At 57.3% G+C, this 9,385-nt stretch overlaps 1 protein-coding gene across 2 annotated transcripts; it reads left to right on the forward strand.

Moving 5' to 3' along the window:
• The first annotated feature begins 271 nt into the window (after positions 1-271).
• Lrrc3 (leucine rich repeat containing 3) lies at positions 272-5,264 on the forward strand. 2 transcript variants are annotated; one of them, XM_042265928.2, is made up of 2 exons: positions 272-614; positions 1,505-5,264. In XM_042265928.2, exons 1-2 carry the CDS (start codon positions 287-289, stop codon positions 2,188-2,190), a joined length of 1,014 nt encoding a protein of 337 aa, XP_042121862.2. In that variant the 5' UTR covers positions 272-286; the 3' UTR covers positions 2,191-5,264. The 2 variants fall into 2 exon arrangements, with proteins under 2 accessions (XP_042121862.2, XP_006989492.3); XM_006989430.4 differs by having other exon boundaries at positions 276-614; positions 1,286-5,264.
• Positions 5,265-9,385: the final 4,121 nt, after the last annotated feature.

Below are 9,385 nucleotides of genomic sequence, written 5' to 3' on the forward strand. Positions count from 1 at the left end.
GCACCTCTCCCCTCTCGGTCTTCTACCGTTTTTATAAACTCTGTTTAGCCTTTCCTTACACAGGCCTCAGCTCCTACACAGACCTTCCCCTATGACACCCTTCCCCTTAAGGCCTTGACCCTCAAACAAGACCCTCCCCTACCCAGCCCCTCCTCCTTCAGGCCCCTCTCCTAGCACAAGGACCGCCCCTCAGAGGCCCCGCCCCTCAACACTCAGACCACGCCCTTACCTGGACACCTCTCACCCACAACAGGCTCCGCCCCGTCCCCTAAGGCACACAACACCAATGCCCCCTATCAGGACCCCTTCTCACCCGTCCCATCCCTATAGCAAGGCGCCTCTCCACCCTGTCCCTCCCTTCAAGGCCCCGCCCCAACAGGCAGAACCCCGCCCCTCTGGCCTCACCCCTCTCATTCCGACCCCGCCAGCATCCTGCCCCTCCTCTGGCCGGTCCCTCCCCTATCTCAAAGGCCCCCGCCCCTCCCGCCCTGGCTTGCCTGCCGCTCTCCTCTACTGGCCGCTGGGTGGGCGCGGGGCGGCTCGCCGCGGAGCTGCGAGAGCTCTGGCCAGGCTTCGGGAAGCTCGGAAGGCTCAGAGCAGCCCCGGACGCTCAGGTAAAGCCCCCACCGGCCCGCGTGGCCTCCCACCCGCGGAGCTCCGGTGTCCCGGCCCTGCTACCCTGCTCTCTGCCGCCGCTCCTCGCCCAGCCCGGCCGCACGCAGGGGGCTGCTTTTCCTCTCCGCTGCCCCCAGCGCCGCGGGCGTGGAGCTGCTGCTTCCGAGCGCCCCGCGAGCTGTAACTGATGGCCGCCGTCTTTAAGGTGTCACAGGTAGCCGAAGTGCTCAGGGACAAATGGGCACACGCGGCCACCTGCCCCGCCCGACCTGGCTGGCACAGATCGGGAGGGAAGCCCTCGGCCAGCACTCGCCTGGAGTTGGGGGAGGGGAGAGAGAGAGAGAGATGGATCCCTGGGCCTCCGCCCAGACTTGGGTCCCCAGCTATAGGTGGGTGACCAGGGCTAGGGCAGGGTTCTGTAACCGTCTCGCTAGGGCCGGTCTCCAGCCAGCGTTTAGCTCTAGTTGTCTTTTTTTAGCTGGGAGATGCTTCTCTGGGTGGCCTTGGGAATCTTCCAGAGTAAGTTACAAGGCAGGTATATTTGATAGCCTGCAACCCTGCCTCCAACCTGGTGTGTCTATGACGCTTTTCCTCCCTGCTTCTGTCCTCCCAGACCGACAGTAATGGGCCGTGCTGGTCACCCCCACCTCTCTTTCTCTTTTTCTTGTAGAGCTGAGACCGTTAGGCTCTTCTGCAGGTGAGGACACAGAGTTTGTGTTGGATGACTGCCCGCGACGTGGGGAAGGACAGCCACCTGCAAATCCCACTAGAGAAGAGCCACCTGGGTCAAGTGGAGGCAAGATGGGCCCCAGGGGCAGGCAGAGCCCCTCATCCCCACTGGCGCCCTCCCAAGGGTCTTGCTTTTTCATCCTCTTCTGCTTGCGCTTAGGTGCCTCCTGCCCACAGGCCTGCCAGTGCCCTGACCACGCCGGGGCTGTGGCTGTCCATTGCAGCTCCAAAGGCCTGCAGGAGATCCCTAGGGACATCCCCGCGGACACGGTGCTCTTGAAGCTTGATGCCAACAGAATCTCCCGAGTCCCCAACGGAGCCTTCCAGAACCTGCCCCAGCTGAGGGAGCTGGACCTGTCCCACAACACCATCGAGGCCATTGGGCCTGCAGCCTTCTCAGGTCTGGCCGGGGGCCTGCGGCTTCTGGATTTATCCCACAATCGTATCCGAAGAATTCCGAAGGACGCCCTGGGCAAGTTGAGTGCCAAGATCCGCCTGTCCCACAATCCACTGCACTGTGAGTGTGCTCTGCAGGAGGCCCTGTGGGAGCTGAAACTGGACCCTGACTCTGTGGATGAAATTGCCTGCCACACCTCAGCACAGGAGCAGTTCGTGGGGAAGCCGCTGATCCAGGTCTTGGACTCGGGTGCCAGCTTCTGCAGTACCCACCGGAAGACCACTGATGTGGCCATGCTGGTCACCATGTTCTGCTGGTTCACCATGGTGATTGCCTATGTCGTGTACTACGTGCGCCACAACCAGGAAGATGCCAGGCGACACCTGGAGTACCTGAAGTCCCTGCCTAGTGCGCCAGTCTCCAAGGAGCCTCTCAGCCCTGTGCCCTAGCGCCTGCCTCTGGTGGGCCACTGAGCCTGGCTGTCCTGGTTTCTGCACCGGGGGAGGTGATGGTGCTCTTGTGTTCCGGGGAGGTGCATTACAACTGCTTCTGCACAGCCCCCAAAGCACTTTCATTGGCGTTTCGTCTCTGCAGCCACTGCCTGCACAGTAGGGGATTTGCCCATCTTAATGGGTAGGTAAACTGAGGTTTAGAGAAATGGAAGACCTTGCCAGGGCTGGATTCAGCTGGCACTCAAACCCAGGCTGCTTGCGGTGTAGGTCTGCGACCCCTCTGATCTGCCAACGTTTTCCACCCGGTGCTGTGGGAAGTGGATATTCGTGCACACGAAGATGGGGCCCTGGTGGGGAGGCTGGCTGTGGCAGTGTCAATCAGAGGCATCAGCAGCTTTGCCGCTGGGGAATGGCTCACTCTGTTTACCGTTGCTCTCCCAGGACATCTGAACAAAGAGGTTGCCCTTTCCCAGAGCAAAGCACTGGCGATCTAGACCTTTCTGGAGAGGTCAGTGCAAAGTACAGCCTGTACCGGCCCGCACTGACCTTTGTTCTGGGAGCGCTTGGGTCGCCCTTGTGCCAAAATTTCGGTCCATTGACGGGGAGGAAATGGGGAGACACGAGAAAGGTCCAGCTTGGGCTCACCACGGCAGTGCCCGTTGCCAGACAACTTATGGCCCTCCCTTGCTTCCGCCACTCCCGTCTGTGCCTGGCCAGTGGAAGCCTGCCAATCACAGTGGCTCCTGTGCCTTGCTTTTCTACTGCCGATATCAAAAGCAGCTTTTCAAAGGAAGAGGGACTGGTGTTTGAGGTTTCCATGCCAATTCACAGGAGGCTGCTTTTCTCTAGCAACAAGAACTTCCTCTTGTCACCTCGCTGAAATCCCAGCGTTACTTTGTTGGTCAATTTTCTTACCTATCTTACTTCATGTTCAGGGGTAGATGTTACAGCCACCTACTTGACTAACTTCCGGTTTTATTATTTACTGTCTTTTTGGATAAGTGTTTTTAATCTTAAGCTATGTTGAGTACTTGAAGCAATGAGCATATGAAGAAGCAAATGAGCATAGATTGTGTGGATGTCGAGTGTCGGGTCTAGATGTCTCTTTCAGTGGAAATTGACTGTGGCTTCTGTTTCTGTTGGAAATTCTCTTGTGATCTGCAGGGACAAGGTGAGACTGTGTCTGGGGCCCGGCCTGGCTTGGTTTTAGCATCGCCGTGGCCCACAGTTCCGTCACCAAGAGACATGGCCCCTGAGGCCACATGACTGTCAGCCACAGAAGTACATGAGAAAGAAACACTCGTGAGTTCCAGACTTCCTCCCACTGCTGAGTGCTCACACCTACATGGTGGCCCTGGGGCCACCATCCCCAGCGTGTGCCATATGGGTGGAGTACTAATCTGAAGCCTTAGATGAGCTCAGACCCTGCCCACCATTCTTGGCCCACGGCACTGGGCCAAGCGGCACTGTCTGCAGGGCTGTAGGAATCGGGCCCTGGCACGGGCTAGTAGCACTGTTCCCGTTCCAGTGAGAATCGGAGCCATGAGCAGCCTCCTTAGGAACACCAGGCAGTGGAGTGGCTGCTGCCTGGACCGCATGGCACAGACATAGCCAACACGTGGTGTCCGGTTAAGTGTTCAGGGGAGGCAGGTGCTGAGGGCAGAGTGGTCTGGACCTGGAGGGTTCTGTCCCAAGGAGAAGAGGCTAGAAAGCCTGAGCTGAGGGCTTGGATTAAAGACTGGGTGCTATCTTGCTGCTGTGGCAGTGTCGAGAGTGTCTGTGTCTGCCCCATGAACAGGGACACCCCTAGCCTGGCACCTACTCTGGAGGTGCTGGTGCAGAGGATATGGCTTGTCGTCCTCTTACGGTGTGGTGTGATGTGTGGAGCTGTTTCCAGGCTGGTGCCACAATGCAAGTGGTAGCTGGGTCCCTGCAGCCCCTCCACCCCCCTACTTAAGGAGGGAGCCCTCCCTGTCTCAGGAGCCTGCCACTGTCCAGCAGGTCTGTCCTGTGGCCATGGCCGGGTCAGGAAAGAGGATGGATGGAGGCTGGGTGGTGAGGTCAGCACCCCAGAGCTCTTCTGTTGCTCTTGTCCCAGAGTCACCCAGTGGGTGGGCCCTTTAGATACACAGGGGTAGGACTCCTTCCCAGGCTGCTCAACTCACTGCCAGGCTTGCTACCCTTAGCCTAGGGCTTGGCCCTACCTGGTTGTACATCAACAGGGCTCCTGCCCAGCCCCTGCTGGAAAGAGAAGGCAGGGACAGTCTATGTGGGTGGAGCCTGGAGAAAGCTGCGCCTCCTCCTGTAAGAACCCCAGAGACTGCAGCACTCTCCTCCTCATCCAGGCTCCCAACCCTGCTTCTTTGGAGTCCCATCTCCCCCGCCATGTCATTCCCTGTCCTCTATCTTCCCTTCCATGACCAGCTCACAGGAGAAGTGTATGAGGCTGGACTCGCTGATGGAGACTCACGGCGGGGGTTGGTGGGGAGCGGTGCATTGAGATTCTCTTTCTCCCTGGATCCCATCTGCTTCCACCAGCTTCCCCATCCTTCCACCCTTGAATGGGATGCTCTTCCTCCCCAACCCTGCACAGACCCTCTAGACCCTAGATACTCTGGGTCAGCTCCTCTTCTCTACGCCCCCAGACTCTGGAAGGCAGGTGGGACCTCGCCACACAAACAGAGGTGCCCAGATGCCCTTCAGGCACAGTGGGCAGTTTGTGCCACTTGGCTCAGTATTGTTCATCCCACTCCCACCTCAGTCAGTATAAAGTCACCATCCCAGGTCCTAGTCACTGGTCCCTCTGGATGCTTCCCCCCTCCCCCACTAGTCCCATGTGGTTTCCTAAGACATGGTTCTAGACTGAGTTCCTCGGGTGGGGTCAGAGGTGGCGGATGGTAAGTCGTAGACTGAGATGGAGTGAGTGTTCTGGACCCGTGGCAGCTCTCAGCCATGCAGCAACCTAGGATGGCTTCTGAGTTGCCTTTCCTGGAAGCCCAGTCCTGAACCGGATCTGTCCCCTTCTCAGTCTTTCTGTGAACCCCCAATAAAGCTCTTTGTGCCAAAAAGCTGCTGATGGGGATTGTGTCATCAACTGCAGCTGACACCTGTCCCTTGCATCCCTGTCAGTGTCTGCGGGTCCTCACAGCTGGGAGGGCATCTCTAACTGATGGTTAGAGCTGCATCCTGCTGATCATGAGGTATCAGGAATGCTGGGAGCCAGCTTGCGCCATGGCACCTTCAATCTGACCATGTTGAGGTGCTACATACACCAAGGAAATTGGTAAACACTACATGTCAGAATTCCACTCTCATATCCTGAGAAAAGGTCATCATTTGGCAGCATACTTCCAGAGAAGCATTCAGTGTGACCTCCAGGCTGGGCCAGCAGCACCTGGATCGTGCAGGCGTTCCCACGCAATGATGCTCCACAGGCTTACAGGCCACACTAGGGCCATGCCAGAGACAAAGTCTCCTGAGTCTGGGGATTCCCAGGCTCAGGACTTGATGACTCATGGGCTTCACCTTCTACTGATGCTTGTTGCCTCCTGACAGCTTCCTACCCCTGCTCTGGGGTCACAGGTGCCTGCCGACCCCACCAACCTTCTTCCCACTGCTGTTTCCAGGTGCCCTACCTGGAGACTCATGTCCCTGGGGATGGCCTGGTACCTCTCTGCCAACTGGGTTATCCCTGCCTTGCTCTTTAGGTTCATTCCACAATGGATGAAATCTTCCTCCTCTCAGTGTGCTCTCCTGCCATGGAGCCTTCCCACACCAAGTCTCTGCTCTCCAGATCAGTTCTCAGTTAATGTGTCTGAAAGACCCGAGGGTGTTCACGTCACCTGTCAGCCTGTCTCCCTTCCCTGAAGACTGGTTTCTCCCTCCTAGGAAACCCTCAGTGTAGGCAGAGCAGGGCCTACCAGCTTCCGAAGTCTGCACACACACACACACACACACACACACACACACACACACACACACGCACGCACACATGCACACATTTTTACTACATACAAGCCAGCCAAACACTGGCGTGATGTCACATTCATGCTCATGCGCACACACATGCACACTCTTACGGACATGAACTGCTCACTGGTGCCACCTCCTTTCTGGGCACATGCATCTACACTTGCTATCCCTCCCTCATTCCTGGCCCAATGTGTCTGTGGTCCTTGCAGGGAGTGTTGCCCCATGCTCTCAGGCCTCTAGAGACTGTTGCCTGCTCAGGGGTCTCTGGGTTAGCATCTGTTTCCAGACTTTTCCAGCATCCACAGGCAGCTGCTTTCCTGGCACCTCTGGACACCTCTGCCTTGTATACCACAGGCTGAGGAGACCCTGACCTGAGTCCCTGAGTGCTGGGCTCAGGGGGAAAGCCCCTGCTTTGGGAAGGGCCTCCGGGTGGTGCCAAGGACAAAGCCATGAGCATGGGTGGGACAGACAGCTCTGGCAGGGTCAGTGTCCAGGCCCTGCCAAGGCAAAATCCCATGACTCTGTGTGAATCTGGCTTTGGGATAACAGCAGCTCTCAGCCACCCTCTTTACTCAGGCCACAGGCCACTGGGAGGGGACCACAGGCTCTACATCACAAGGCCAGCTCGCTTTCAAAGGTGTTTTGGTGGGTTCTCCCAGTGGCTGGCATGGTGGGTTCTGCTCTGCTTCAGAGAAGAGCTGAGGTGTCCAGGAGGAGGGGCATGCTTCCTTAGTGGTGGTTGGCTCCTGGCAGCCTGGGCTGGAATCTGAATCTCGGATGGCTGGCCTGGACACTGTCACTTGGGAACTGGGCTTTGGGGTGTTGTCAAAACAAAAGGCCAGAGCTTGGTTGACTCCAGATGGAAGAAAGGCTAGCGGCCAGTGGGTGAGGCAAAGCAGACCTGTTCAGCCAGCCTGTCTGCATGGCCACCATAGCCAGAGGCAGGACCCATCAAGCTTGGAGCTGAGAACTGGCTCTTCACTTGTAACCATGGCAACAGCACTGCCCAGAAAGGGAGAGGACACCCAGGCGACACTGGGTGACATTAGCCATCAGAAGTGGCCATGTGCTGCTGTCGGGACCATTGGAGGCCAACCATTTTGCCTCTTCCCTCATTCTGTGCAGACCGAAGCAAGGGGACTCCCTCTTGTCCCAAGCCTTTTGTTCTGTCACTTTTTGAGATGCTCTTGTGCCCTCTTAGGAAGGGTGGCTTTGTGGTTTGGATTAGAGCTGCCTAATAATGACATACATCTTGGGCTACCCTGGCCGGGTTAGGACTGGGATGGGAATGTCTGTGTATTTTGTATCCTGTAGTCTGATTTTGTGGCTTCCTTAGTTTACATCTGGGGAATGTGGGCAACTTTTAAGTAGGCAATTCCAGGTCCTGGGGGACAGGTAAGCTTTGTACACAGACCCATCCAGCAGGAGAATAGCGGGAATGATAAAGACACAGACCACCCTGTCCTGTCCTCCCTTAGGCTCCTGGAGGTGGCAAGTCTAAGGACAGGTGCCAGGTGGTGGGGTAGAGCTTTCTTGGACTTCTCTCCATGGCCATCTTCTCACTGTGTCTCAATGTTGGCCCCTCGGGGGCTGGGGGGGGGAAAGAAGGGATGGGGAGGGGTAGAGGAGAGGGAAGGGAAGAAGAAAGGAGAGAGAGGGAGGAGAGAGGGGAAGGAAAGGTGAGAAACAAGAGGAAGGAGAGGAAAGGAGAAGAGACAAAATGAGAAAAGAGAGGAGAGAGAAGAGAGGAGTGAGTGAGAAGGAACGAGAAGAGGGGGAAGAAGCCAGGGAGCACTCAGCAGAACGGGCTCTTGCAGGCATCCCACTCCAATCGCGGCAGAAAAGGACTCGAGGTTGGGGCTGCTGACCGTTGCACCGCGGTTCCGTGTGGAGCAGGTTGGGAAGAGGGACTCAGCGGAGGAAGAAAGATACAGCTGGGCTGGGAATGGGGAGGGAGGCCAGGAGCCAAGGGCGGCCCCTGGCTCCAGGAGCCGGAAGGATGTGGACACAGGTTCCTTCAGGAAGTAGCCAGCTTTGTCACGGCTTCAACCAGGAGCCTGTGTGAGCCTCCTGCCCTTCGGGACACTGGGTTGGGGAAGCTTTGCTGGTTTGGGGCACTGGCTTTGTGACAACAGAGTTCTCTATATAATCCCCGCCACTGCGATGTGTTGTCCTTTACCAGCTCCCTGTCTGCCCTTCTTGGACCCGAGGCAGGCAGGAGGAACCAGCTCAGCGCTCCCTAGCCATTCTCATCCAAGCAGATCCATGCTGCTGCAGCTTTGGCCCACCCTCTCATGCCCTTCCACCGAACACACAGACCTTCCACAAGTCTTGCCATTCTCCTTCCGTGATCGGCCCCTCTCTCCGTGGCTTCTGTGATCTCCACACTGCAGTGTTAGGTGGTACCAGGCACCCATCGGTGACTGAAGAGCTGTGAGATCTAGGGTTGCGGGAACCAAAGGCTCTGAAATGGTTCCTATGGGAGGTGGTCCTGTCGCTCGTCACCAACCTGCCCTGTGGCCCAGCAATCCTGTGAATGGCCATCGGCCACAGTAAGCCTCCCCCCCCCCCATGACCTTTCCCGCAGCCTCATGAGCATGACTGCAAGCCGAAGGCTGGTGAGGAGGAGGATGGAGGACAGAAGACAGCATGCTTAGGGAGGAGCTAGGGACTGCGGCTGGTTGAGGAGATCGAGGAAGAGCAGCCCAGCGGTGAGGGAATGTGGGACTCCTGAGGCGGTGGGCTAGGCAGGCAGGCCCTGGTTGAGAACGTGACCAAAGGGTGTGAGCTGGATGGGTCCCACTGCACAGCAGATTTGCTAGGTAGCATCCACGCTATGCAGCACCTGCCCTTGCAGAAGGTGCCGGTGACACTCATGGACAGAGGACCAGCATGCCTCAGATTGAGCTAGCCATGTAGGAGGGGTCTCAAGGCCTACTGCTCAGGACAGTGCGTGGCCAGGCAGGGCTGGAAGGTGTGTGTGAGCGTGCATTCGCAGCGTACGTTTACGCTGTTGTACCCATGGGAAGGTATGCGTATGTGTGCACATGCCAGGTATCTGGGGGAAAGCGTTCATGTATGTAAGTGAGGGAGGCGTTGGGGTGACAAAGGTACGTGTTGGCCGTGGAGAGGTCAAAGGTCAAACCCTAGCGATCCCAACATGAGGAACAATGACCTCAGAGCAAACAGTGCCACAGCAGGACTATACAGATCAAGCTCG

This window comes from Peromyscus maniculatus, chromosome 21 (assembly GCF_049852395.1).
Source record: "Peromyscus maniculatus bairdii isolate BWxNUB_F1_BW_parent chromosome 21, HU_Pman_BW_mat_3.1, whole genome shotgun sequence".
Taxonomy (NCBI): domain Eukaryota; kingdom Metazoa; phylum Chordata; class Mammalia; order Rodentia; family Cricetidae; genus Peromyscus; species Peromyscus maniculatus.